At 50.3% G+C, this 27,136-nt stretch overlaps 14 protein-coding genes across 14 annotated transcripts; 6 read left to right on the plus strand and 8 right to left on the minus strand.

The window, feature by feature from the left end:
- Window positions 1–109: 109 nt before the first annotated feature.
- Window positions 110–2,640, minus strand: Aspvir_009146 (sodium:solute symporter family protein; the record flags this gene model as incomplete). Its single annotated transcript, XM_043272298.1, has 12 exons — window positions 110–319; window positions 367–848; window positions 892–1,210; window positions 1,256–1,426; window positions 1,470–1,520; window positions 1,568–1,754; window positions 1,806–1,889; window positions 1,933–2,032; window positions 2,080–2,266; window positions 2,321–2,378; window positions 2,426–2,489; window positions 2,535–2,640. The coding sequence occupies 12 exons, from the start codon at window positions 2,638–2,640 to the stop codon at window positions 110–112; spliced, it is 2,019 nt and encodes a 672-aa protein (XP_043128233.1).
- Window positions 2,641–3,462: 822 nt separating this feature from the next.
- On the plus strand, window positions 3,463–5,215 carry Aspvir_009147 (LLM class flavin-dependent oxidoreductase; the record flags this gene model as incomplete). The annotated part of the gene is made up of 6 exons (XM_043272299.1): window positions 3,463–3,538; window positions 3,585–3,940; window positions 4,053–4,112; window positions 4,156–4,712; window positions 4,761–4,938; window positions 4,988–5,215. 6 exons carry the CDS (start codon window positions 3,463–3,465, stop codon window positions 5,213–5,215), a joined length of 1,455 nt encoding a protein of 484 aa, XP_043128234.1.
- Window positions 5,216–6,253: 1,038 nt separating this feature from the next.
- Aspvir_009148 (phosphoesterase superfamily protein) lies at window positions 6,254–7,666 on the plus strand (the record flags this gene model as incomplete). The annotated part of the gene is made up of 2 exons (XM_043272300.1): window positions 6,254–6,814; window positions 6,866–7,666. The coding sequence occupies 2 exons, from the start codon at window positions 6,254–6,256 to the stop codon at window positions 7,664–7,666; spliced, it is 1,362 nt and encodes a 453-aa protein (XP_043128235.1).
- Window positions 7,667–8,084: 418 nt separating this feature from the next.
- Aspvir_009149 (uncharacterized protein) lies at window positions 8,085–9,743 on the plus strand (the record flags this gene model as incomplete). Its single annotated transcript, XM_043272301.1, has 2 exons — window positions 8,085–9,334; window positions 9,383–9,743. 2 exons carry the CDS (start codon window positions 8,085–8,087, stop codon window positions 9,741–9,743), a joined length of 1,611 nt encoding a protein of 536 aa, XP_043128236.1.
- Window positions 9,744–9,846: 103 nt separating this feature from the next.
- Window positions 9,847–10,488, minus strand: Aspvir_009150 (uncharacterized protein; the record flags this gene model as incomplete). The annotated part of the gene is made up of 2 exons (XM_043272302.1): window positions 9,847–10,353; window positions 10,405–10,488. 2 exons carry the CDS (start codon window positions 10,486–10,488, stop codon window positions 9,847–9,849), a joined length of 591 nt encoding a protein of 196 aa, XP_043128237.1.
- A 511-nt stretch (window positions 10,489–10,999) lies between these two features.
- Aspvir_009151 (uncharacterized protein) lies at window positions 11,000–11,630 on the minus strand (the record flags this gene model as incomplete). The annotated part of the gene is made up of 2 exons (XM_043272303.1): window positions 11,000–11,581; window positions 11,628–11,630. 2 exons carry the CDS (start codon window positions 11,628–11,630, stop codon window positions 11,000–11,002), a joined length of 585 nt encoding a protein of 194 aa, XP_043128238.1.
- A 697-nt stretch (window positions 11,631–12,327) lies between these two features.
- On the minus strand, window positions 12,328–13,082 carry Aspvir_009152 (uncharacterized protein; the record flags this gene model as incomplete). Its single annotated transcript, XM_043272304.1, has 2 exons — window positions 12,328–12,757; window positions 12,811–13,082. 2 exons carry the CDS (start codon window positions 13,080–13,082, stop codon window positions 12,328–12,330), a joined length of 702 nt encoding a protein of 233 aa, XP_043128239.1.
- Window positions 13,083–13,112: 30 nt separating this feature from the next.
- On the minus strand, window positions 13,113–13,840 carry Aspvir_009153 (uncharacterized protein; the record flags this gene model as incomplete). Its single annotated transcript, XM_043272305.1, has 3 exons — window positions 13,113–13,222; window positions 13,317–13,572; window positions 13,625–13,840. The coding sequence occupies 3 exons, from the start codon at window positions 13,838–13,840 to the stop codon at window positions 13,113–13,115; spliced, it is 582 nt and encodes a 193-aa protein (XP_043128240.1).
- A 455-nt stretch (window positions 13,841–14,295) lies between these two features.
- Aspvir_009154 (fungal specific transcription factor domain-containing protein) lies at window positions 14,296–16,458 on the plus strand (the record flags this gene model as incomplete). Its single annotated transcript, XM_043272306.1, has 6 exons — window positions 14,296–14,746; window positions 14,802–14,833; window positions 14,979–15,207; window positions 15,278–15,356; window positions 15,400–15,733; window positions 15,853–16,458. 6 exons carry the CDS (start codon window positions 14,296–14,298, stop codon window positions 16,456–16,458), a joined length of 1,731 nt encoding a protein of 576 aa, XP_043128241.1.
- A 639-nt stretch (window positions 16,459–17,097) lies between these two features.
- Aspvir_009155 (lignocellulolytic auxiliary activity family 14 protein) lies at window positions 17,098–18,214 on the plus strand (the record flags this gene model as incomplete). Its single annotated transcript, XM_043272307.1, has 6 exons — window positions 17,098–17,600; window positions 17,651–17,738; window positions 17,786–17,814; window positions 17,861–17,997; window positions 18,051–18,125; window positions 18,174–18,214. 6 exons carry the CDS (start codon window positions 17,098–17,100, stop codon window positions 18,212–18,214), a joined length of 873 nt encoding a protein of 290 aa, XP_043128242.1.
- Window positions 18,215–18,436: 222 nt separating this feature from the next.
- Window positions 18,437–19,444, minus strand: Aspvir_009156 (TPR domain protein; the record flags this gene model as incomplete). Its single annotated transcript, XM_043272308.1, has 1 exon — window positions 18,437–19,444. One exon carries the CDS (start codon window positions 19,442–19,444, stop codon window positions 18,437–18,439), a length of 1,008 nt encoding a protein of 335 aa, XP_043128243.1.
- Window positions 19,445–20,319: 875 nt separating this feature from the next.
- Window positions 20,320–21,697, minus strand: Aspvir_009157 (FAD/FMN-containing protein; the record flags this gene model as incomplete). Its single annotated transcript, XM_043272309.1, has 6 exons — window positions 20,320–20,534; window positions 20,593–21,049; window positions 21,116–21,231; window positions 21,283–21,417; window positions 21,483–21,611; window positions 21,691–21,697. The coding sequence occupies 6 exons, from the start codon at window positions 21,695–21,697 to the stop codon at window positions 20,320–20,322; spliced, it is 1,059 nt and encodes a 352-aa protein (XP_043128244.1).
- A 1,102-nt stretch (window positions 21,698–22,799) lies between these two features.
- Aspvir_009158 (alpha/beta hydrolase) lies at window positions 22,800–23,453 on the plus strand (the record flags this gene model as incomplete). Its single annotated transcript, XM_043272310.1, has 1 exon — window positions 22,800–23,453. The coding sequence occupies one exon, from the start codon at window positions 22,800–22,802 to the stop codon at window positions 23,451–23,453; it is 654 nt and encodes a 217-aa protein (XP_043128245.1).
- Window positions 23,454–24,030: 577 nt separating this feature from the next.
- On the minus strand, window positions 24,031–25,492 carry Aspvir_009159 (putative MFS monocarboxylate transporter; the record flags this gene model as incomplete). The annotated part of the gene is made up of 3 exons (XM_043272311.1): window positions 24,031–24,618; window positions 24,863–25,336; window positions 25,487–25,492. 3 exons carry the CDS (start codon window positions 25,490–25,492, stop codon window positions 24,031–24,033), a joined length of 1,068 nt encoding a protein of 355 aa, XP_043128246.1.
- Between the last annotated feature and the right edge of the window lie 1,644 nt (window positions 25,493–27,136).

Genomic DNA, 27,136 nt, shown 5'->3' on the forward strand with positions numbered 1-27,136 from the left:
TCCAGATCTCGACCTGAATCTCCACCAGAAGCCTCCATTCCTACTTGAATCATCGGATCTTGTACCTACGGTACCTCATCCAGTCTGTCGAGTTTAAGTATCGACACGCTCAGGCTTTCACTTGCTCCTTCTCAAGGATTGATGGAGACGAAGGTGTTGAGCTCTCGACAGGCGTGCTCGTCGCTGTTTTCCCCCTAGTCAATCCTTGGTATACTTGGATCATCTGCTGGACGCCTCCATCGACAATAGGGTACACGATCGCCACTAACATTGTGCCCCAAAGCCAGATAATCGCAACCACTACCCAGGCCACGAAGAACTAAGACGATCAGCCTCTCGTTTCGACGGGTTTGACCGGATACTCACCGTTTTGCCAAAGACATATTTGGCCCCGTACATGGGAAGTGGCCACAGAACCCAATGGCCCAGGAATGTTGCTATCGACCAGAACGCGGCGATGCGACCCCATCGTTTCAATTCTTTCGCGCTGAATGCTGGACCATTCGGCCGGTGGCTGTGCACTGTTGTGAGGTCACCTTCGAGTTCCTCCAGAGCCAGTTTCTCCTTCTTGAACTCGGCCCAATCGTAATTCTGTGGTCGCAGGAGGGTGAGGATGGTCGAGTAAACGATGGGTGAAAAGGCAGAGGCAACTGTGCCGTAGACGCAGGGCAGGATCTGGCCGGTTGTCGACACAGTGACGGCGCCATAGAAGTGCTTGGCCGTTCCCAGCCAGACACCCAGACCGGTTGCCAGACCAAGCACCGGGGCAAGGATTGCCGCTGCTTTGTTCTGCTGGCGCCACAGAATGGTAAAGGCCATTGGGAAGATGCCAGGACAGGTAACCACGCCTTTGCGGTTAGTTATGGACCTAGGAGTCAGAGGAAGACTTACCGAGCATATACAGAGTCCATCCCAGGTCTATGCCGACGTAGTGCAGCATGGTACTGAATCCGGCGGAAAAGGCCGCGAAGAAGATGACTCCAAAATGGCTGGAACGGATGATGTCGCGATCGGAAGCCTTTCGGTTGAAATACTCGCGATAGACATCAAAGCTGAGGATCGAGCTGACGGCAATCACTTGCGCCGACAGTGTCGACGTTACAGCCATGAAGGTGATGAGAAGGATGGCAGCCGCGCCTCCTTTGCCTGCAATTGCCATGGCCGCATACGGCAGGACCAGTCCATTGCTGACCTCGGTCGATGTCATGCGCTGGTATCTGTCAGTTAAACTGCCGGTAATGCTGGGGCTACGTACGCGTGGGTATGTTGGGAAGATGGGCTGATTCTCTAGACCAAGTGCGACAGAACTCATGATGGTTCCTAGGGCCCATGGAATGGCAAAGTATGCAATGCCTCCGATTGTATATCCGGGCACGACTGCCGAAGGAGCCGCCGAGAATGCTTTGATAAAGAAGCTCGTGTCCATCTAATGAGTTAGCAAGGAGCATCTCAATGGTCGCAGCACTTACAATGACCAAGCCGAAATTGGAGCAGATGTGCAGAATGCCGAAGAGGATGCCCTAATATCGTCAGAACTGTGGTAGATCGTTCCGGTAAGATAACGTACGCCTTTCGAGGTCATCGTCAGGTAAGTTGCAGCATGATTTCCAGCAACTGGATGCCGCTGCGAAGCCGACTTGACCAGCTCGTACAGGTTGCCGATGGAGCCAACCTCGTCGACCGTAAACGCTTTGATTGAAAAATAACACGCGATGATGAGTATGACGGCAGTATGAAAATAGTCGGTCAGAAACCTGCACCTCAATCTCAGATGCCATTCTTGTATGCTTGATTCAGCTGCTTACGTTGCTTTAATGCCACCAACAAAGGTATAGACAGTCACGCCGACAGGCAAGAGGAACGTCGCTGCGACAATATGGACGCCAGTTCTACTCAGGTCAGACCATATCCTCCCTCAGCTGGATGACTTACAGGGCTGCTATGACTGCCGCTGCACCCAAGAGCATATTGGCACAAGCGAAGATGTTGTTGATCAAACAAAGTGTCATGAAGACGACATGAGCGATTCGCCCTGTTTGTATCAGCTTTTTGTTATCGATATTCTGCGGACACTCTTACCATATCGGATCCGAACAACTTCCAGAGATGTATGGGCTTCGGGAATCTTCCTTTTGCAGGAGATTCCCAGCAGGGCGAAGAAGACGATCATCGGACTACAGCCAGCAGCGAACCAAAAGGGACCCGATACGCCATAATCATAGCCCACGAACGCAGAGCCCAACATGGCCGTTGACCAGAGCCATGACTATGCAGAGAGTTATTATTGATTGCCCTGCAGCGCTTGGAAAGCATATCCTACCGATATAACCGCAGATGCTGTCAATCCAGTCCGAACGGTTCGATTTGCAGTCATAAACCTGTAATGAGTTAGTCTCTAGTATTCCGCAGTATGGGAGGAGAATACATTTCGGTCTTCTTGTTATCTTCACCTGCCGTTCTCTTGAGGATCTTGGTGATGAGCATCATCACTGGGTCTGTTAGCTGTCATTCCAGGAGTAGAGACATCGCCATACCCAAAGCAATGATCAATCCCAAAACCACGACTATCACGTAGCCCACGACTTGCGGCAGAGGAGGTTGAACCACCACCTGACCATCTCGAGCTGGATGGTTTGCCATGACTGGGTACGAGTATAACTGATGTACGGAAAATACTATTCCTATGGTGCGTGGATGAGTGCGACTTCTTTGTTATTTATTTGTACTGAATACTGCACAGGCAACGTGCCGCCCTACGGTCCCCTAACATGGCTAGAATCATTCGGTTCTATGATGAGATGATGAATAAAGATTATGGTGTGCTAGATTACCAGTCTAGCATCCCCTTCTCCTCAGGTCCTGAATAGAGTGAGCATCCTGCCCAAGAACCCGACGATCTGGTCGGCGGTTCACAAGGTCCACAAGTTTGACGACTCTAGAATTGAGTTGATTTGGCCAATGAGGGGATGTACTATATAGGAGGGCATATGTATGGCATGTGGGAATTGCGCGATGAGGAGTGTGGTTGACGAAAGGAGAGATCCTCGCCCAATGATGACACCGGCAGATCACTAAATGCAACGAGTTGTCAACAACAAAAAATTTAAAATGATCTGATAAAGTCTAATGTGATTGATTCTCCTGCGTTCTTCATCTGGTTGTTCGTGGTTGTTCCCCTCATCCCACTGCAGCACGCCATTGCGGCCCACATTGATGCTATAGAGAATCCAAAAATGGGCCATCAACAAGACATGGTTGCGCATGATACGGAGGAATCTACTCCATACATAAATAATTGCGCTTCCGATTGAATTCCCTGCGGATATTGAAGCCAGGCTGACTTATTCACTTCGGTTCTCAGCGTCTTCATGAGATATACCCATTGAAAAGGAGGGCGTCACTTACAGAACTTCCAGCTCCTGTTTCCTACCCTTTTCCAGGTCATTTGGGTGTCTATCGATCATGACGGTGGCAACAGACACATCCGTCACTGACGGGCCACGAAAGTCGCTCATCCTCAATGCGTTTGTTGAGATGTGTATGTATCCAACTCTCACTGCATGACTTCTTCTGATGAATCGTAGGCAGCGGTCACCAGTCTCCAGGGCTATGGCGCCACCCAGAAGACGAATCACACCGGTTCAACGACGTAGACCACTGGATCGAGCTGGCACAGTTGTTGGAATCAGCCAAGTTTCATGGCATCTTCATCGCGGACGTCCTAGGTGGCTACGACGTGTACAAAGGACCCCGAAACCTCGCTCCGGCGATTGCTTCCGGAGCGCAATGGCCCGTCAATGAACCGCTAGCTGTGGTGTCGGCGATGGCAGCTGCGACGAGAAATATCGGATTTGGGGTGACGGTGACGACGACCTATGAGCAGCCATATCATTTGGCTCGCCGGCTATCGACGGTTGATCACTTGTCCAAGGGACGGTATGTGAGTTCGAATCTGATGCGAAAGCTGCTAACGTGACTTGCCCAGATTGGGATGGAATGTAAGCATTCTGTCACCGTATAACAATAATCATCGGGCTTATAAAGAATGGTAGGTTGTCACAGGCTATCTGGACTCAGCAGCTCGGAACTTAGGCCATGCCCAGCAACCCCAGGTATGTCCAATCTCAACCCGCCAGCTTGGTCTAACAAGGTCAGCATGACGACCGATACGCGGTTGCGGAAGAATACGTGAGAGTAACGTACAAACTCTGGGAGTCATCCTGGCGCGACGACGCTGTCGTCCTCGATCGTGAACGCGGAATCTACACCGAACCCAGCCGGGTCCGAGAAATCAACCACGAGGGCAAATACTTCAACGTCCCCGGTCCACATCTGTGCCAGCCGAGCCCGCAGCGAACGCCCGTCATCCTTCAAGCTGGCACCTCCAAGGCAGGAAAGACGTTTGCCGCACAACATGCGGAGGCGATCTTTGTGGCCGGACACAGTCCTGCAGTGGTTGCGAAGAATATCGCAGAGATCCGTGCGATGGCGCATGCAGTCTTCGGACGCGATCCCAAGAGCATCAAGTTCCTGGCACTTTTGTGCCCGGTGTTGGGCCGTACGGAGGAAGAGGCACGTGAGAAATTCCAGTACTATCGCAGCCTAGGCTCGATCGATGGCGCACTGGCGCTCTTCGGCGGGTGGACGGGAATCAACCTGGACACGTACGGTGATGATGAAGAGCTTCGACATGTAGAGAGCAATGCAATTCGGTGAGCTTCCATTCTCATCAACCGGAAATGGTGCTAACTGGCATGTAGCTCCGCTGTCGAGGGCTGGTCCAAATCAACACCCGAAGTCGCGAAATGGACAAAGTCAACTGTTGGTCAGCATATCACAGTGGGAGGTCTGGGTGCCACGCCAGTGGGAACGCCGGCTCAAGTAGCGGATGAGATGGAGCGCTGGGTGAGAGAAGCCGATGTCGACGGATTCAACCTGGTGAGTTACCTACAGACCATCAATCACACTGAGGTTGACAAGAGCCAAGGCCTACGCTATCAAACCAGGATCTTTCAAGGACATTATCGACCTGTTGATTCCCGAACTACGTAGACGGGGACTGTTCTGGGAGGACTATGCGGTCGAGAGGGGAACGTATCGGGAGAATCTGTATAGCAAGCCGGGGCAGACAGGTCCTCCGGAGGATCATCCTGCGGCCAAGTACCGCTGGCATGCAGGAGTAGACGCTGCAGATCTTACGATTCCCGAGAACTAGTGCAAGGGACGTCCATTTCGATGGTTCCGGGAAATATTCCCAGCAGGACAGTCGTTTGCATCTACACTTTTATCTTTAGTAGGGAGGTCCAATATCTTTACGTGAACCAACTTGAAAACTCGGACGAATGATTGTTGTATAACTCCATTGAATGGCTGGATGCAAAAATGAGCTTTTAACTCCTCTGAAGCTCGACGAAACATGAACAACAGCATGGCAACGGTTTCCTCGAGACTCGGTCGATGCTACGCATATCCTTTGGCAGACTCGTGTTCTAGAAGCCTGTAAGCGCAATAAGTTTTGTGTCGATTATCATTATTGTCGACTAATGAGGTTGCGTTAGTATCCGAGATATCCTGCAAGATATTGGCATCTTCCAATGGCTGTAGAGAAGGGCAGCACGGGAAAGCGTTCTATCATCTAGCGTCCACAATTCTTCGTGTTCCTGGCCGTTAACTTGGGTCTAGTCGTCTTGGCACACATTTGGCGTCGAATCATTTGGAGGTTGATTCATGCTTGACGATTCTTGTTGTTGACATTGGCTGCTTGGCCCACGCCTTGAGCAGGAAACCATTCGTGCTAAGCAATTGTGTCTTTTCTATGTCATATTCGAGAGTCATAGCTCCATTCGAGCACAACAACACAAACTTGATTAAAACCTTGGCATATTTCCCCGCCTGCAGACAAGAGTTAAGACCATGTAGGCTCAGATCTCTAGAACCTCGTGCCTCTGCAGATTCATCTTATTGGAGTCGGCTACAGCATCTACGGATGTGTCGACCGGTTGAGATCTGGTTTCTCAACATCGAGCCAAGGCAGTATCTCCAACTATGCTGTCCATCCGCTTGGACCTCGTTTAAACAAGAGAGGATACAACTCAATGCGTGTCCCCAGAGCACGTGGGACAAGACTGAAGGGCAGGGATGATGGCGACGAAACGAGGACTGGTATATAATGGCCTTCCTCAACCGTTCGACAGGATGTTTCATGAAAAGCGGTATCTTCTGACCAGCCTTCTCTGCTTCGACTCCCTGCAGAATGCATCCCAGTGCTCTTCTTGGTCTACTGGCCTTTGCGGCCGCCGCCTCGGCCATTCCTGTACAGCCAGCCAGTGCGCACTCGTCACCGTCCATCCAGAATCTCAAGTCCAAGATCAAGAATGTGGTTATCCTGGTGATGGAGAACCGCTCCTTTGACAACCTCTTGGGTGGTCAGACGCTCAAGGGCATTGAGAACCCCGTCAACACCGGCCCCTACTGCAACCCCTACAACCTCACCGACCCCAGCCAGGGCGTTGCCTGTTCTGCCGCCAAGGACTTTGACTCCATCACCAATGACCCCGACCACGCCATCTATGGCAACAACATCGAGTTCTATGGCACCTTCAACCCGGACAACACTCTGATCGCCGAGGGCAAGCTGGTTGCCCACAACCAAGGTTTTGTCCATGAGCAGGTCCGCAAGTATGGCGCCAAGGTGAACAAGACCACTCTTGCCGCTCAGGTCATGAACTACTACACCGAGGAGCAGGTTCCAGTTCTGACCTCCCTGGTGCAAAACTACCTGACCTTCAACCACTGGCACTCGGATATTCCCGGCGTAAGTACATCATGCCCTAATCCCTTGGAACGATGGGTCTGACTACCGCAGAACACCGACCCCAACCGTGCCGCTCTGGTTTCCGGTACCTCCCTCGGCCACGGTCTGAACGACGCTGCGTTTAGCAAGCATCAGTTCCCCCAGCGGTCCATCTTCCAGCAGTTGACCGAGACCGGTCACTCGTGGATCAACTACGTCGACCCTGCCGGCGGTACTGGCCCCGATGCGGGCTACTTTAACTGGACCTATGCCACCAACAACCAGGACAAGATCCAGCCCCTGGCCCAGTTCTACACCGACGCTGCGGCCGGTGCCCTGCCTGAATTGGCGTACCTCAACCCTTCTTGCTGCGGAGTCGGCACCACCTCCATGCATCCCGCTGGCTTGATCTCCGACGGTGAGGCTTTCATCAAAAAGGTGTACGATGCGTTGCGCGCCGGTCCCCAGTGGGAGCAGACTCTCTTCATCCTGACCTTTGACGAGAGCGGTGGCTTCCACGACCACGTCCCCGCTCCTCTCGCTCCTCGGCCGGATAACCTGACCTTCACCCTCAGCACTCCCAGTGGCGTGGACTATACCTTCCCCTTTGACCGTCTGGGTGGTCGCATCCCGACTCTGTTGATTTCCCCCTGGGTTGCCAAGGCACAGGTCGAGCAGAAGGGTACAAATGCTCACGGCGAGACTGTCTCGTACTCGGCTGCCTCCATTCTGCGGACTCTGGGCTACCTCTGGGACTTTCAGCCCTTCACCCCTCGGGTCGAGCATGCGGCGTCATTTGAGCACTTGATCCGTCACAATGCTCGGAAGAACACCCCCTCTGCTCTTCCTTCTGCAGTCCCTTTCCGAAAGTAGAATGCTGTAGGCTGGATTAGGCATGGGATACGTATGATCGAATTGTATGACAGACAATAGCATAGCTATTTGCCGAGAAATGTATACGCATCTTTCTATTTCTTGAATTTTCATTTGCAATTTCTCTCTCCGACTTCGGCGATTAGTCAGACTTCCCCGGCATTTCTTTCCCCACAAACATTCTTCAATTTCCGCTTAGGTGACCACTTTTGAGACATCTCCAATTTGGACGCGTTCTGTGGCTGAGATTCCCGACTGCAATTGGTTCTAACTTCTGCCAGCAAGAAAGCTTTCTGCTATGTTCAGGGAGAGTCAAAATGTCGACTCCTGTTAATTTCACTACTTTATACCCTCACATTGCCAACAATATGTCTCCAACGAAAACGCGATACTCGAGTCCATAGCGTCTCAACGCATCATGTCATATAACAAGCATTACACAGGTAATCAGATCACGGCTAGTCCCGGCTCGTACTCTCCCAGTAAGACAGCCGGGGAAGCCGAGATAGGTGTTGTTTCTCCTTCGACTGGTCCAGCATGGTACTGTCAGCCTCATCTAGTCTACCTGAACTACATCATTATCTCCCTGGTTCTCTTCTCTTCGGCCAATGGGTACGACGGATCTCTCATGAATGGTCTGCAAGCCTTGGATCAGTGGAACCTCTTCATGGACTATCCGACCGGCGCCAAACTGGGATGGATCAATGCGATCGGCCTGCTAGGCTCGGGGGTAGCGTCCCCTATTGCTGCCTGGGTCTCGAACCGGTTCGGACGCAAGCCCGGAATCTACGGGGGTTATATCTTTTTGATACTCGGCTCAGTATTGCAGACCGCCTCTCCGAACGCGACAGCCTTCTTGCTGGCCCGTCTATCCGTCGGCGTGGCATCTGCTCTATTCGGAAACGCGGCTCCCCTCCTCATCAACGAAATAGCGCATCCCAGTCACCGGGGCATCGTAAACTCGCTGTTTATGACCGGATGGTATGTGGGGGGTAGTGTCTCTGGATGGGTTATATTTGCGGTCCGTACCTATTCCTCGTCGTGGTCCTGGCGCCTTCCATCCCTTCTACAGGCTCTTCTGCCGGTCGTTGCCTTGCCGGGCCTCCTTCTTGCCCCAGAGAGTCCTCGATGGCTCATATCACAAGGACGCGAGGATGAGGCGTACGCCATTCTGACGCGGTATCATGCAGCCGGCCGTCGCTCGTCCTTGGTCGATGCCGAATTCCAGGAGATCCGCGCGACGATTCGAGCCGAGCAAGACGCTCACAGGGGCGCGAATTACGCAGAGATGTTCAATACGCCGGGAAATCGTCATCGACTGATCATCTCCCTCAGTCTGGGTTTCTTTGCTCAATGGGTGGGCAATGGTGTCATCTCATACTATCTAGCTCTGATCCTCGATACGGTCGGGGTGACCAGCGTCAGGGATCAGACGCTCATATCGGCCTGCCTGCAGATGTGGAATCTCCTGTTTGCCATCATAGGCTCGCTGCTGATTGACCGATTCGGGCGACGTTCACTGTTCCTTGCATCCGCCACGATCATGCTCGCCAGTTACGTCCTCGTCACGGCGCTGTCGGGTTCTTTCGCAGTGACTCGTCATGCGGCCACGGGGGGCGCGGTCATACCATTCCTCTTCATCTTTTTTGCTGGTTATGGTATTGCTCTGTAAGTTTCCCTCTGATGTATTCTCCTCACCTGCTAATTCGATCCTAGAACTCCACTGCTCACGGCGTATCCGTGCGAAATTTGGCCTTTTCCTCTTCGGTCCCGGGGTCTGGCCGTGACGTGGATGTCCACTGTCTGTGCCTCGTTCTTCAATATTTTCGTCAATCCAATCGCCCTGGAGGCTATTGCATGGGAGTATTACTTGGTCTTTGTCGCGGTCCTGCTGCTGTTCCGTGTCACCGCGTATTTTCTGTACCCGGAAACCAAGGGCTACACGCTGGAACAAATAGCCGTTATCTTCGATGGACCGACAATCCCAGGGGAAGATGTCGAAACAGAACCGAAATCAGTTGATACCGCTGAGGATCCGAAGAATGCCACATCCACAATACACCGAGAGACTATCTAGTTAGTTTACGGTCATGAATATTTGACATTCTGTTCGCATTGAATATACCAATGAAGAATAACAACAATAATAAGCAAGCCTATAACAAACCGAACATCAGTGCTCACGCCATAGCCCCCCGAATCTGGAGCAGATGTTCAACAATGACATCGAAATCCTGGTGAACGCTATACGCGTCTTTATCGCGATACTCGACATAGCAGAAATAGTCCTCTTCGTCCAGTCTGTAGAAACGAACCAGAGGACCAATTGCAATGGCTGCAAAAAGACTTGCGCGAGGCTTTCCCTCAAAGACACTCGAAGCCTCGAGTAGATCGAGCTGAACCGCGTCTTCCAAGACCTTCCACATATCCGTGTCGGGGTCAGCAAATCCGATGCAATAGACCTTGAAGAGTGGGACAGTTCCAAACCGACCACTCAGATTAGTAACGGCGATCTGGGGGAATCTATCTTGGTCGTCMTCGTTCTTCACTGTGAAAGACTTACCGCCAGTCGATACAGGGGGGAAGATGGGTTTGAGGATCAGATTCCATATCTCCCGGACGTGGTCCTGGCTTGACTGCGGGCATAAATAGGACATTTGCTCCCATGCTCTCACGGTGTACCAATCCTGGAATTTGTTAGCATGTCTCCGATCTTGCGGTGCCCCGAATGGACTTACCATTGTCATGTTAAGCTTGTCGTGGATCAAAGTATGGATTATGGCAGTTGAGAAGATGAACGGAGTTGGGTTTTCAGTCGACATGGTGGTGTATTTATACACCTTCTCAGGGCAGTTATACGACTTGACGAGAGTATTCAAGACACTGAAAGTCTAGACAATAAAAGTAGTGTGAAGAGTATTGTTCGATTCCCGTTAGTAGTTTTCTTTCGTGACTGAAGGTCATTGTTTCGAGTAGGGCATGTAGCAAAAGAAGACAAAGAGGAGCGCGACATAACATAAGACAATATAATATTTTGAACAAGACAATGTTTCAGACGTTTAAGAGGTCTTGCTAATTTAGTTGCTGCCACTTCTTTCAAGGCCCTGTCTTTCAATACCGAGTCGACAGAATCTACCACATCGGATGAATACTAGGAATATAAAACTTGCTACTTTAGAAACCAATATAAAATTCAATATCAAACCTAACTCCAGAACTGTTGCCACTACGTCGTACAGTCGAGATCATGCTCACAATCAAGAATAATAATAAAGGCAATGAAGCAGTAAACAAGACTAAAGGCTTTCACGGCGACATCCTTCAACAGATTTCCTACTTGATACAAACTGCCGAGACACCCCAGGGAACAAAGCACACCGGATCGATTTTGGCACGAATCTTCAACAACCCTTCAAGAATGGCATCATAATCGTGGTGGATATTCCATGCACCCTCCTCGTCATCAAAGCCAAAATCCCAGAATTCGCCCTTTTTGTTCACCCCGCAGAAGCGTACCAACGGCCCTGCGACAATGGCCGCATAGAGATTCGGCTTGCACTCCTTGATGAGTGACACGATTCCAACCAGCTCGAATTTCACCGCGTCTTCCAAAGCTCGCCAATGAGTCATAGAACCTGGTAAGATGCTTTCCCCTGCGGCGGCTGGTAGAGACTGGCAGTAGACATGGAATACGGGCAGGTATGAATGCTCACCTCGAGGATTGACAATGCCGACGTGCGGAAAGTCGCTGTCGTAGTCGAAGTACTTGTGAACGAATCCTCCACTGGGGCAATCAGCGCTTTGCTTGGGAAAGTGGTATTCGAGAATTTGTTTCCAGACGTCACGAACCTCGTCCTTGGGAGACCCCAGCCTAAGACCGGAGATCTTCTTCTGGAGCTTTTCGCTGTAGTCCTCCTGATACATGTTAGCAAATTTCACGGTCTCAATTGGGCAAACTTACCATATTTAATGCTATAACAGGGCAATGAGATAGTGATAGAGCTGGGTGAGGTGAGAAGTGAAGGACGTGAAAAGCAATACTCATAGCGACAAGTCAGAGATATATATAGCCCTACACCAGAGGGAGAGACGGTGCTTTCCGCCTAACAGCTTCGGCAAATACGGAATGTCTAAGACATTTAGAAAGTCTAGAATGGGAACCATTATTCTTTGAAGTCCGAATGGCAATTACAACATTGTCTATCCTGGCACATAGATGCGCAACATTCGCCAAACCTACAGGCAAATATCGTGAGACTATACCAGACAGATCTGATCGTATCATACCAGCGGCATGCAGATATATATGGTGATCAGCAGCCAGCTTCCTAGCACGGCCGTCACTTTAATTGACATAATTCTGCAACAACAGTCAACCCTCATTTCTAGGCTCTACGCATACTCCCATTGTAAAGATTGTGTTCTTTCTGTTCTGGGGCATAGTGGTCATGATTACAGAAGTAGTCTCCCAGAGCAAACAAAGACGATAACAAGTGACGGTTACAATGATAGATTATAAAAGTGGTATACGATGTGGTCAAGGCTAGCGAGATCTAACAACCCAGGAAATGGTAATTCTAAGAAGAAAAGTACCTCTATCTCCAACCGAACTGTATCCGCCAGAGCAGTTCTATCCATTGATGGACAGTCCACCTCCACACTTAGAAAATCTTGAAAAATCTCTTCTCGGTATAGAGCCACCTCGATAGTAGAACAATCGCCGACCCAGCGAGGCACATGAAGCCGCCAAATATCTTCACGTCCAGCCAGCCGTTGGCCGAATTCTGCAGAATGGCTCCCCCGATGGGCGCCATGGTGAGGGCGGGGATCGAGGCAGCGAGGAAGACTACGCCCAGCCGGTAGCCCATCTCCGGCGGGGGGGACACCGAGATGGGAAGGGCGCCGGAAAGCCCGATAAAGGCTCCTGACGCAAAGCCGAACATGATGGCAAATCCGACAACGATGGACAAGTGCTTGGCGGGGATCCAGACAGCGAACTCAGAGATTCCAGAAACAGTACAGGCGATAATAAACATGTTCCATCTACCAATTCGATCTGCACCGTAACCGGCACCCAGACGGCCGAAGAGACTTAGATAACTGTCAGCTTCTCACGACATTTTACCAGGGCTGGGGGTGTCAACCTTGCGGCATTAAAGATGGATACCAAGTATTGCGCCATCTCCTCCAACATGTGTGCCTCCTGAAAACCCTGCACAGCCAGATAGTCGAGAGGGATGAATATGCCAAAGGTTAGGACCAAGACGCCCAGCAGCAACAGGACAAACGGGAACTCTGTGAAGGGTGCAGCGAAACGGCCGGTGGGCATCCTCTTAGGCACAGGCTTGGTTCTCGGGCGGACAGTCAGGATTGCAATAATCTGCAGGCCAAGGATGAGGAAGGCTGCCGTCCTCATGGCCCAGGGGTACCCGATGCTTTGGATCATTCAAGTGATCATAATAGGGAAGATGACACCGCCGACTGATGAGCCTGTCACCATAATGCCCATCGCTGCTCCGCGCTTCTTGGAAAACCAGGTTGAGACGCAGGCAAGCGCTTCTTGCCAGTCAGCATGGAACACTTCTCGATGGAGGAGGCCAAAACTTGCCAGGCGAGTATAAACATGCAACGCCGACGGCACTGCACACACCCTGGGACAAGATGAACTGATAGTACGTCTTGGCCAGCGACGCCATCATCAGCCCAAAGACGTGAAGAAGCGTCCCGCCAATGATGAGCGGCCTCGGTCCGTAGTTGTCGAATATTATGCCAACGACAGGCCCTAGGGCGAACATGAAGAACAGCTGGAGCGACGGAATCCACCCAATGGTGCTGCTGGAGTAGGATTTCAAAGGCCCGGTCTCGTAATACTGCTGGAAGCTGCCCACACCTTTGAAAGAGCATTGCTGTTAGTCCCTCGTCGGTCTAGGAATGCACCGAGAAGAGAAAAATGCGTACTGTTGATCCAGCCCGGGTGGCGAAGGAGCAGCACCACGCTCCCAGGACGACCAGCCATGCAGCGACGCCACCATCAGGAGGGCCATCATCTTCCATTTTTGTGGCATGACTGGCATCGCCTGGCTTGTCATCAGGAATTGGCTCTCTGACGTCTTCGGGGTCGGTTTTCAGGTCATGCATGGGAGTGGTGTTCTCGGCGTTTTCCGTGCTAGCCATGGTAAATACAATTGCAAAATGGAAGCAAGCAATTGAGCAAGTGAAATAAATATTAGATTCTTGCAACTCTGGGAACCGATTCTTATACATACACATCCAGAAGGCGGCGGACATTTTGGCGGACTTGCGGAGGGTCAAGTTACCCATGATTGGTGCTTTGTAGCGGACGATATCCTTAGACTAGATATGGTTTATGCCGAAGGAGGATCTCTCTCTCTCTCTCTCTCTCTTGCTGTCCTTTTCATCGTCCGCAGGATGGATCCAGTCATCCTCCGCCCTCATCCAGGCCGCCGACGCGACAAGCGGCAGCTTTCTTGCAATTCATGCCGCCAGCGAAAGTGCGTTTCCCAATCTCCCCAATAGATAGACCTGACACGGTGAGAAGGCGAAAGTGTGACCGCCAAAAGCCTTGTTCTTATTGCATTGTAAGTCGCACCTCTATGGAATGATAAAGGATGGTGCAGCTTATAACATCATACAATGTCGATCAGAAACAGAACCTCGAGCAGACGTGTACATACGTCGACTCGCCGGCGCCGTCTTCTAGACAACTGCACCTCGAAGATAGTAGCGCATCTATCAGCGGACTAGGCGGGTTGGCGACGCCGAGCAGCTCGGCTTCCGTTCCATCGCCAGAGGCTGCAGATCTGAAATTAACCAAGTCTGGAACTGGCTTTAAAGATTCGACCCACTGGACGTCCGTTCTGAGCGGCGTGACAGTGGCAAAGGAAGGCGCCATCCCATCGGAGACAGCATTCGACGATGGTTCATCACCACTTGAGCAGAATGTCCTCCTCTTCGAGGGGTGCAAACACCCCACTGACCAAGAACTCCTCGATGCGATGCCGCCCAGGAGAGAATCCGACGGCTTGGTCGCACTCTACATTCGGGCTCAGGAATACCGATGTAGGTGTGCAAAGAACGTGAGATACACATGGCTGCTGACGCTGGCTCTAAACAGCTGTACTACACCCGACCGAGTTCTTGAACAGAGTAAGTCCTCACATGTACCACTAGTAGAAGTCTAACCACCAACTCGTCGATCAAGCATAACGCATTTCGGGAAAATCCCAGCGCTACATCTGTCTCCTGGCTTGGCCTCTTGTACAGCATCTACTGCCTCACCAGCCAAGTTTAGTGCCTCTCGAGGACCCAGGCCAACGCGTCGTCCCTCTGGTCACCTACAGCCTTGTATAAGATACTGGGCTACCGAGAAAAGGTCGTCCAGTGCCTCGTCCGAGCTCAGTTCGCCAAGGGAGGTCCTGACATTATGGAAACCCTGGTCCACTACCTCTTGATTGAGAGCTACTTGAACAGAGACTCCAACGTTGAAGTCTGGCTCCTGATGGGCAACATTGTCCAAATAGGTACGTATTCATGCTCGTCTGTCAGTTTTGCACGTGTTCTCCAATGATTGCTGCTAAACAGCTTCGACAGCCATCCGCATGGGCTACCATCGAGATCCGCAGCACTTCAAGTCCCTATCTCCCTACCAGGGCGAGATGAGGCGCCGGATGTGGGCTGTGATCTACTCGCTCGACATCGGATTCTCCACGCAGAATGGGCCTCCCGAGCAGCATCAAACACTCGCTCAGCGACACGATGCCGCCTCGAAACCTTCAGGACCGCGACTTTGACGCCAGCTCGGCTGACCTGCCGCCCGCGAGGCCGATCGACGAACTTACCTCGAGCACCGTGATCCTCGCCAAGCTTCACGTCGCCACCAGCGTCGGCGCCGTATCTGACTTGGTCTGCAGTCCTCACCCGCTATCATACGAGGACCTCGTCGCGGCGAATGCAAAACTAGACTTGACGCGTGCGACCATTTCCGGTCCTTGCAAGTTCCGACCCATGTCTGAATCTCTGTTGGGCCCTCCAAGCGTCGTCTTTCAGGTCAGTGCGTGGATTACCTCAGACCACACTCAGATCAAATTATCTACACTACTGAACCCCTAACTATATACACAGCCCAATGAGAGTGACGGAGCTGCTAACATGCCCTTCCTCAACAGCGGATAAACTTTTACATGCATTACCAAAGAGCCCGGATCCTCATCAACTGGAAGTTTCTCGGTACCTCGAAGGATACGTCAGCCAGCAATCAGTGTTGGGGTATTGTCATCGAGGCGGCCTTGGAGATCCTGCGACTGCAGCACCGCATGTCGGAGGAATCCGATGTCTTGGAGGGGTCCCGCCCTACTGGTTTGGTCGACCCGTGCTTCGTAAACAATGGGTACTTTTTAGCCGCAAGTATCATGTGCTTTCTCGTGCAGCATCACCAGGACAAGCTGTCGGCCCAAGATCTGTCAGAAGTGCGAAGCCTGCTCGAAAAGGGCCTAGCCATCTGGAGCCACATCAACGACTTGTCAAGAGAAGCAAGCAAAGTAGTCTCCACTCTAAGGGTCGTACTCGGAAGATCTGAGGAGCCCAGTACACATTCTACAACCGAAGCAACGGCATCGCCTCAAGCGGGCGCGGGTGAGATGGCGTTTTCTAGTTACACCTCTTTCTTTGATGACCTGCCTTTGATGATGAGCGACGTCGACCCTGCCGCGTTTCCCACACTGCCCTCGATTCCCATGATAGACAACTGGCCACAGGTAGACAGGGGCATTTAGCTCCGCCCAACCCGAAGGCTTGGAGTTCTTCGATGATAAAGACCTTGTGAGCGGTGGCTACAAGTTGAGCAGCATTTGGGGGCGTAATTATTCGAATGCAGATGTCATCAGCGCTAAGCATCATTCCAAAGCTTTTCATAGAATCATCGCAGGCATCATCATTTGTGAGATTATTAATTGAGTATCATGAAACAAAGGGTAAAGGGGCGGAGATTCAGGGGCCGCGATAATCCACCTGAGTCGGCAATACTCTTGACTCTTGAGGCAGGGCTTACTGCACCCTGAGATCGTCCCTTGTAATGAATAGTTTGACAGCTCAAATACCGGAGCTCCAAACCCAATCTAGAAGCCGAGAGACCAAGCTCCTATACCGGTGTTTCATCCATATCATCGGGACGAAACGCAATTGCCGAATCGGTAGAGAATCTGAAACAGACGATTAATAACCAGTCGGGAAAAGGGCAAGTGTACCCCGGATAACATGGCACGGTCACATCCAGAGTTACTATGAGGCATTCATTGTCGTATCTTCATTTTCTCTTTATAAATACCAGTACTTTTCTACTTGAGATCATTTCCTTCCAACAATAACCACGCTCTTCACTCCTGCTTTTCTCCCAAGGCTTCTGCTCATTCATCATGTTGCGCCCCGTGGCATTCCTAGCATTGAGTGCTGTTGCTCAAGCACACACGGTTGCTTGGGTCAAAGGCATGTACTGCCTGGGAGGTCCCGACCTTTCGACGGACAACGCAAACACAAACACAGCTGTGGCCCCCCTGTACAATCTCAAGAAGGAGGACTGGTGGTTCCAACACGAACGCGGCTGTGATGCAGCACCTCCAGCGGCTGGCGACATCCTGGAACTCCCAGCTGGCGGAAAGTTCACAGTGGAACTTGCGCACAACCGCGCGCAGACCACGCTTTCATACGATAGAAAGTATACCTCTGAATGGCCGGACGGGAAAGAACACCCGGAAAACTGGGCCGGTCCTGGAAACCCTCCCGACTGTATCCAGGACGACGGAGCAATGCATACCAACAACCAATCCATGGCTGCTGGCACTGCGTTTGCCATCAGCTATCAGTCTGACCTCTCTGCGGTAACCATGGAGAACCTGGCTGTGTTCACAGTTTTGGAGCAGTAGGTTAGGTCTATACACTACACTGCTTGAATTGCTAATCCGTGTATAGCACCCCGTGGAAGCGGATCGCTACCTATGAAGTGCCCAAGGATCTTCCTGCTTGCCCTCCTGGTGGATGCACCTGTGCTTGGCTCTGGGTAAGTATATGAAGATTCGGCCAGATTGTACTTACTGACACCAGTAGGTCCCCAACGGTTGTGGACAGCCCAACATGTAAGTTCCATAATCTAGTTCCAGTCCGTTCACTGACGAGAACCAGGTATATGGCTGGTTATAAATGCAACGTCACTGGGTCTACCTCTTCTAAAAAGGTGGCTCCCGCTCATGTCCCTGTTTATTGTGCGGATGATGCCAGCAAGTGCGTCAAGGGTGCTAAGCAAATGATTGGCTTCAACCGTAAGTCAGCCATTCCCTTGAACGGTACACCAAGAAGTAATGTGAAACCATAGAACAAACTGGGAACAACGTTCAAGTCCCTAATGGCAAGACACCGATGTATAACACGGCGTGGGGTTGGGAAAATGGTATGTCTTCCTCTACTGCCACCTTACATGACAACAATTTGCTAATAGTAAATCGCCCGCAAGGTGCCCAAAATGATATTTTCGTTTAAACAGGACATAGGTTCGAACAACTAGGATGATTCGAGCAGACGGGATGTCGATTCGAAAGAATACGGAAGGACAATGTGTACTGTACAATGCAGGGGATGAGTGCTACTGCTTTTCTTTACGAATGCTGGGCTTTTGTACAAAGCAGAGTTAGCTAAACTCCGAAAACTGACCACAATTTAATTGTGGATGGATATTGATTAAATCGAGTGAGTAAAGAGTACTCATATACTGAAGACTGTAGCTCGAGTTAGACCCATCTTGTCCATCACGTAGTTCAGGTTGCCTTCTGAGGTTCGAGTCTGGGGGTGATCAGGACCCAGTGTCCTCTGATTCCATGCATACGCCGATTGCATTAGAGGCACAGCATCAGAAAAGCGCCCCGCTCTGGCGTACGCCGCAGCGAGATTATTCATCACCGGCACCGTGTCCGAGCTATTCTCGCCAAAGGTCCGCCGCGAAAGCTCGAAAGTCTGCTCCAGTAGGGCCAATGCTTTGTCTTGGCCGCCTGCCGTGCCCAACCTCTGGTATGTTGTTGCCAGATTAGCGGAGCATCGAATAGTGGTTGCGTGAGCTTCCCCCAGATTGGCCTTGGAGAGTTCCAGGGCTTCGATCTGATAATGAAGGGCTCTATCGAGTTGGTCAAGCTCGCGGTAATCCACCCCAAGCAGATCCATTGTGATAATTGTTTCGAAATGCTCCTTGCCAAGAGTGCGGGTCTGCAGCTCAAGGGCTCTTTCATGCAGCCTGGCAGCGTCTTGCAGGCGTCCATGTCGGTGGAAACTGTTGGCCAAGTTGTTCATGCTGGTCTGTGTCTCTCGCGAGCTTTCCCCATTGATTTTCAGAAATGTCTCTAATGCTCGTTCTTCCAGATCCAGTGCCTCATCGGATCGGCCGAGACCTTTCAGGTCCAGCGCGAGGTTGTTCAGCGATTTGGCCGTCTCGATGTCATCAGGCCCTGAGACTTGGAGTCGAACGGCGTACACTTGCTGATCCCTCCGCTCTGCCTCCTGATATTCACCAAGGCGGCGCAGGGTGTACGCCAGATTGGTCGTCATAAATAGTGTCTCCTCGTGATCGAGACCTTGAGATTCCTCAAGCAGTTGGACAACATGGCTCTGTTTGTCTCGAGCTTCCTGCCACTTATTCTCGTCCATCAACCTGCTGCACTCTTCCATCAAGCTGTGTACTGGCGACTTTGCCTTCTTGCTCTTAAGCCCAAAAGCTCTCATTGTTGCGTATTCTGCGATCTGGTTCCCGCCTGCTCTGCGAACTTTCAGAGGTATTGTTGAAATGGGCACACATAGTCTACTTTTAAATGGACATCTGCGAGGATCAGGGGTATTTAAGAACACCTGCTCGACAGACAACGATTTCTCTAAGTTTGGTCAGTGCTCGTATCAACGCTTGGCAGGTTTCATTCCCACGCCATCACAGTCAAATGATAGGATTGTGCCTCGTATTCTTAGTCTCTTGGCAAAAGCCCTCCATTCCTTCGTCAAAGATGTGGATCCTAGACGTATTCTCGGCATGTTAAGGGCAGTCCACGGACCAGGCAGCTCTTAAATAGGTGAATTTGAGCCCGGTGGCTGCCTAAGCTTATTACTGAGTGGAGCCTTACTGCCCTGCGCATTGAGAATTCTGGACCCAAACCTGTCATAATGAGAGCCACTACTTTCAAGTGACTTGGGTAGTAAGATCTATTCATAATATTTCTTTAAGGAGCAAGGGGACACCCCAGGAAAACAAGCTAAGAAACCAAAATACTCAAAGAGTGTTGTAAATATATAAACCCCAACCGTCTGCACCATGTCTGCTATATTCCATAGACTCGCAAACCACTCCAAGGTACAAATAGTCCAGAGATATATAGTTTCGCAGTGTATACCCTCAACCATGACTATGGCTGCAGCACCAGGTCTGTCCCGACACACCTGTTGCACACAAACAACTGGGTTGGATCCACCCGTTTCTTGATAGAGAGCAATCTCTCATACTTGTTTCCCCAGAAGACTCTTTGCCATTGGGGTTCGTACCTAGAGATTCATGTGAGATGAATTTCCTTGCAATGTTTAAAAGACGGGGGTAGAAAAGAGGTAAGGACTACTCACGGACTGGCTTCATTCACATATGTCCCTCCATCTGGGCCAACGATTTCGGTAAAGCGCTTGCTGAACTGTACCATCTTGTGTCGCTTCTCTCCCTTCTCGCAGGCGGTTGCATTATCCAGCCAATCTACCGAGATGCTCATAAGCGCGTGGCTGTGTTTCCAGATCTCATGAACGGCAGTGTTGTCGCGTTCCTTGTTGTCGACTTTGCCAACTGAAAGAGTAACGGATGAGCATGATGAAAGCAACTACTAGAAATAGAATCTCCTTACTGAAATTGAATCCCGCCGCTTGACCATTGTCGACAATGAAGTCTGCCAAATCGTCCGCTTTTTCCCGGATTATGTCTGCTGTCAACAGTCGTGACGTGTCCTGATTGTTGGTCCCGATATTGGGGTCTCGCAGAAAGGTCTTCAAATATCCATCCCAGGTGGAGGAATAGGCTCCAACCGCTCCCTTGACACCGGGAAGCTGTGTTAAATTAGAGAAGGAAGCGAAAGTCTGGTCGAAGGACTCTATGGTGCCGTTGGGTTGAAGAAAGACCGCTTGGAAGCCCTGCGTAAACAAGCCATATCCGGTATACCCTGCGTCTGTGACAGCTGGGAGGAGCTTCAGGGATTCGGAAATGAGCCGCGTCGAGCTTGCGTTGTCGGTTGTGTTCAGTTGAACGAATCCAATGGTGAGATTTTGTGGGACAGGATGAGTTTTGTAAGTCACCGACGTAACAACCTGGGTAGAGCACGAGTCAGCGCCAGCTAAATATATCGATCACCTTGGTTATTATCATAGATTCACATACACCCCGGACACTTCCACCGCCGCCGCGAACAGCCCAGAAGTACCAGGATCCGAATAGGCATTGATCACTCGGTGTCGTCCATCCGCCGAAACAATGCTCATTTCCAAAAGATCTATCCTCCATTAGTCATTCCTTCACGGTAAAATGAGCCTCTGTCACTGACTATCAGCAGCGAGGCCATAGTAATGTGCAAATGGCGAATGGCCTCCTCCAAGCAAATATCCTCCTGCCGCCCCGACGGTGCGCGCTGATCCTCCAACTATCAACACTCCCTGTCTTGCTGCAGCTTGGTATACGTCTACACGCTCTCCGTCAGTATCCCACTCTTGTATCAGAATCAGTGCGTGCAATCATTTCACTTACCGAACCAATGCTCTCCAGCCTGCAATGTTGCAGCAGGTATACCATTGACCGTCGGCGGTGCCCCCTGTGGGACAAACGACTGGTGCCAGTCGATGCCCTTCAGATTGTGAGCCCAGATTGCAAGAGCTCCTTTACCGCTTGATCGACCGAGGCTGTGGTAACTTTGTTAGCCATGCGTCACATGAATAATCAAGGCTGTATGCTTCACTGGTCATGTCCTGTGTTCTTGACTACAAGAAACAGATCCCTCTCGCTGGCAAATTTCACCGTCTTTTGGATATCTTCCACACTTTCCGCCCGGAACAGCGTAGTACGGCACTAATTAGAGCATCACATCATTAGCGATCTGGAATAATAGAAAGTGCCTGTGCTCTCCAAGTATTACCTATCCCTTGATCGCATGGAGCGCCAACGGGTGTATCAATAAAGCACTGCCCGGTATTTCCCATCTCCCATACTGTCGCGGAATACGCTCCTGTTTGGTTCGTTCGCCAGACGCTATCTAGCCAACTCTCCTTTGCTATGTTGCATTGGTTGGCGTTATACCTCTCGGTGTGGCACACGGCAGCAGATGGAAAGGAGCGAATCAGTCGCCCACCAACAGTGGTGTTAAAGTCACTCCACGCCTGATCATCTGGCCAGCACCTGTCACCATAGGTACATCTACGCCGAGGATGGGCTTGTGCATTCACTGAGCCGGTGAGGACTGCCACGGCCACGAGAGTGGTTCTAGCGTGGAGGATCATGGGTGCTCAACTGTTTGGGTGATAATTTAGAAAACTTGAAGGGGTATATGATTGAAAATGATAAGAAGTTGTTGTGTTGTTATTGATGATTAGGACAGTATAACCCAGGATCTTACAAGATATTTATATTCTAATGGAAGGGTGCTGCAAAATGGGCGAGTACGAGAGTTGCCAAATTAGGCAATAATTGGGTGATACGGTAGAACAGCCGAAATGCGAGTATGCGAATACGACCACCGGAGCAAGCCAGTTTGCCCATAATCCTTGGCTGCTCCACACTCTGTCGATCCACATGTCAGGTATGAAGCCTGTGATGGTAACGTCAGTTCCACTGTTGAATGTTGAAAGCACCGAGGGTGATCCCCCGGAGCAGGCAGATAGATTTCACAGAGGTGGAAATATGATAGTAAGAATGAATGAGTCTACGTCACGTGCAGGCACATGACTGTCTAGTGTCTACCTGTCCCCTATTATTAGGCTTTTTCCCTTGGCTGCAATTTACGCTGATCCAAGCTGTATATCCAAGGAAATGAGCCACCACATATCAGTTCTAGTATAGTCATATTATGATATGCCTGATCTTCCAACACTAGTCTTCATACCTGGCTCCTGGCATAAACCCACATGCTATGACAAGGTGATCAAAATCCTTCATGAGCAGCATGGATTAAAATGTGTCTCAATTACCCTCCACTCAACGACGGGAAACCCAGCTGCGACCTTCAAAGATGATATTGATGCTGCCCGTGAAGCTATATTCAGGGAGACAACCCAGGGGCGCAATGTGGTTGTCCTTGCGCACTCGTATGGCGGCATGGTTGGCAATAGCGCTATCAAGGGTTTCACACGGCCACAAGACGCCACCGCCCCAACAACGGGGTACGTTATCGGCCTCGTCCTCGTAGCCTCTGGCTTTACCCTGACAGGACTGTCCTTTATGGATCCGTTCTTCGGTTGTCCACCTCCTTCCTGGCGGGTCAATAGCGAGACCGGTTATGCCGAGCTTGTCACTCCTCCACGTGAGCTTTTTTATCACGACTTGCCAGCGGAAGAGGCTGAGTTCTGGGTTTCTCAGCTCACGCCCCAGAGTCTCAAAGCATTGTTCGAGGGTGGTGAGCATGCATACGCTAGTTGGAAGGATGTGCCTGTCTGGTATATTGGCACTGTCGAGGATCGGGGTTTGCCGGTGTTGGTGCAACGGATGCAGGTGGGTATGGCAAGGTAAATGGGTGGTAGTGTCGAGCATAGGGAGCTGCAGACCAGTCATTCACCGTTTTTGAGCCAGCCAGATGTGACGGCAGGAATTATACTCGAGGCTGTCGAGGCGTTTACAGGGAAGCAAGCAGGAAATGAATCTACACTGAGTCGACGTGGCGATGCGATATCCGTGCCGATGGCCAAGCTTTGGCAGCCTCTCACATGGTTCAGATTTGGACTACCGCTGGCCTTTGGCCATGCAGTAGGAAGGTGTGTCCTCCTTTATAATTGGGGGAGGAAGTTATGGAGGTCTGGGTTCAGGTAATGTGTTCTTTAATATCAGCTCGACAGAAGTTGGCAAGATGGATATGTCCTTTGCAATCCTCTGTCCCAGACAGGTTCGCGCTTCTGTTCGCCCTCACACGATAGAGATTCTAGCTATCATGGACCACCATACAGCATACGTCTGCTGACAATGTAGTTAGTCTTGAATGTCTATAAAACCTAAATAATATGTTCAAATCTCCAATCCGGCATTTTGCCCGGTTTCTGTCCCTGGGGTAGGCAGGATGCTAAGGGAAAAAGGAGGAATTTGACTCCCCAAATCACGCCTTGTTTTGTATACGATCGTATCGCCAGACTGCCATCATGGGCACTAGCAGAAACGCTGCTCCCACAGTCATCCCTGCTCCACTGAAGATCTGCAGTCCGAGCAAGCCATTGTCTCCCCCGTGACCCTCAAGCACACCCGCGATCGGCGCTCCAATTAACACACCGAGACTGGTTGCAAACCACTGCATGCCCATGCGCGTCCCAATCACTGAAAGAGTGGGCGAGACTACCGGGTGGGCGATAACCAGCGGATTCGCGGAGATGAGCACGCCAGAGAAGATACCAAAGAGCACGCAGAAGACGACAAACGAGGCGACGGAGTGGATGCCAATCCAGCCAAAAAGGAGCACCGCCGAGGCAATCACGCTGGCGAGTAGGATGTGACTGGCGCCGAGTCGATAGGTCAGCAGGGAAGACCCAATGCGGCCGACGGCAGAGCCGGCGTTGAGGATGGAGACCATGTAGAAACTGAGTTCGGTGGAAGTGCCGAGGGCGGTAGAAGCAAAGGCAGGGACGTAGAAGAGGGGAATGAAGTAGGCCATAAACATGAGAAAGTTGGCAATCCCGTAAGCGTTGAAACTCTATTCCTTCATGGCGTGCCAGTGGATCAGCTGCCGGGGAGGACCGCGTCGGGTCTTGGTGGTGACCATCAACAGCGGGACTGCGATGCAAGAGCAGGCCAGCTGAATAAAGCCCAAGGTCCGTACAGTCCAGGAAAACCCGATACGTGGTTGAAGGCGGATGAAGATGATAGGAAAGACGACTCCGCCTTGGGTAGTTCAATCAGCTCACGGTTCAGCTGAGGGATCAATCAAACATACCCACGCTCGCGCCTGAGGTGACCAGGCCAACTGCAATGCCGCGTCGCGTTGTGAAGCGCGTTGAGACCAACGACAAGGCAGGGACGTAGATCAAGCCACTACCCAGGCCACAACAGAGACCTTGGGAGAGGAATACTTGGTAGTACTGAGTCGCCAGACTCAACATCATGAGCCCGAAAGTGGTCAGGAAACAGCCGGCGATCATCAGATGGTGAAGGTATCCCCGGTCGAAAAGGGGACCAGCGACGACACCGGTGGAGATAAGGAAAAAGGCATTGACGGTACCCACCCTGGCGATGCTGGAGGGAGAGTGTGAGTGCAGCAGATCGGATTGATAGTAGCTCTGGAAGGCACCGAAAGCGGTGGAAAATCCCCAGGTGGTGAGAAAGAGATGAAACGAGGCAAACACGCCTGACCAGGCCGTCAATCCACCATTGGGGGCATCTGGGGCTGGTATTGGGGTTTCCTCGGACTGAGGCTACTCGGGCTGCTTCGTCTCCATGGTGAGTAGGTGTGGCAATAAAATAATGAAGAGAATAAAATGGGAAACCGAAGATAAGACGGGCAGTCAAATCAGCATTAGGGCAGAACACGAGCTGATAACGTAATTCCTGGGTGAGCCGGCCACCCTCATCAAATTTCAACGCGTTTGAATCCTGAAGCTATCCAAATTAACCAAAATGCCATCAAAACCGCGTCAAACCCCTGGAAAATTGGTGGAGCAAGAGGGAAGGATTTAACTAGTAATATCTACTTTAAAAAAGAATGAAATTTTAAGTATTCACCACACTACAGAGATATTTAATGTGCCTAAATCCACCCTCTAAGATTAACTGAATAGATGCTAATATTAAATTAAATAACATAGCTATAATCACCAACTATCTCCTACATAAGAATAATTATTAGTAGAATAGATACTATCTAGGGATCTGTATGGAGTCCCCCCTAGGCTATCTTATATATAAGAGATAGCTAATATCCTTCTCTAGGTAGATAATCCCTCTGGATTTAAACCTATTAGTTGTAGTGGGCAGGCCCACTGGGTGCTTGTGCTTACCAAGCCCTCACGAACTGCCTTAGGTACTAACAAACTCTCATCTAACCAGGATAGTAGTAGTCATGTGACCTTACTTATTATTTATATACCCCTTTTTATATTCAGCTATTGTGGCCCTAGTTAGAAACTCTTTAGTAATTTCTTACTATCTAAATCTAGGTTATAGGTTTATATAGCCTCTAGCCTATAATATTAGAAATTACTCCTTATAGATAGTTAGATGAACTAGTAAGAGATAGCTAAACTAGCTAAACCAGCCAGATGAATAGATGAACTAGTGAGATAGCTAGATAGAATTAGTAAGAGATAGCTAAATCAGCTGAACTAGCTAGATGAATAGATGAACTAGTAAGACAGCTAGATAGAACTAGGGTGGTTATTTCCACGGGTTGGGCTGGGTTCTCCTATCTTTAGAACCCAACCCGGCGGGTTTGGGTTCTAGATTTCTAGGGCCCAACCCAGCCCAAAAGCCCAGCGGGTTCTAGGTAGTCAACCCGCTGGGTTCTATTCTGCCTAAAATCACCTTACCGCCTACCTTATATAGCTAGTATGTATTTAATTTTTCAATACCATACTAGGCATCTAATATATATATATATATAATTATATATAGATATAGTATATTAGCCTAAATCTAACCTAGGTTAGATGTAATCAAATTACTAGGTATTTTTGGGTTCTAGAGCCTAGAACCCAAAACCCACTATGGGTTCTAGAAATTAGAACCCAACCCAGCCCAAAGCGGGTTTGGGTCGGGTTGGGTTTGGGTTCTAGGGTTGGGTTTAACCAGTCTAGATAGAACTAGTAAGAGATAGCTGAATTAGCTAAAATAGCTAGAATAGCTAAGACAGACAGTATAGATAGTATAAGTTATAATAATATATTATTATAGATGTTAATATCTCTAGAGGGACCTAATAAAGAATACCTATAGTAATAGAATACTATATAAAAAGATTCTATAGCCTAAATAGCCTAGTAGTTATAGGAGATTATAGATTAAATGACCTAAATTAAGATACAATAAGCTACTACTACGCCCTAGATAGATACTACTTTTATAGTAGTAATACCCACCCCTTAAGTAATACCTATAGCACCTAGAGTTGCATAACCGAACTGCAAAAATTGAACCTGAACCTCACTGAACCTGGAGTGGTTTGGGTTCAGTGCCTAGCCTAGGGAACTACACTAGTTTTAATTTCTCTTAGCACTGAA

Source organism: Aspergillus viridinutans, assembly GCF_018404265.1.
Source record: "Aspergillus viridinutans IFM 47045 DNA, scaffold_7, whole genome shotgun sequence".
Taxonomy (NCBI): domain Eukaryota; kingdom Fungi; phylum Ascomycota; class Eurotiomycetes; order Eurotiales; family Aspergillaceae; genus Aspergillus; species Aspergillus viridinutans.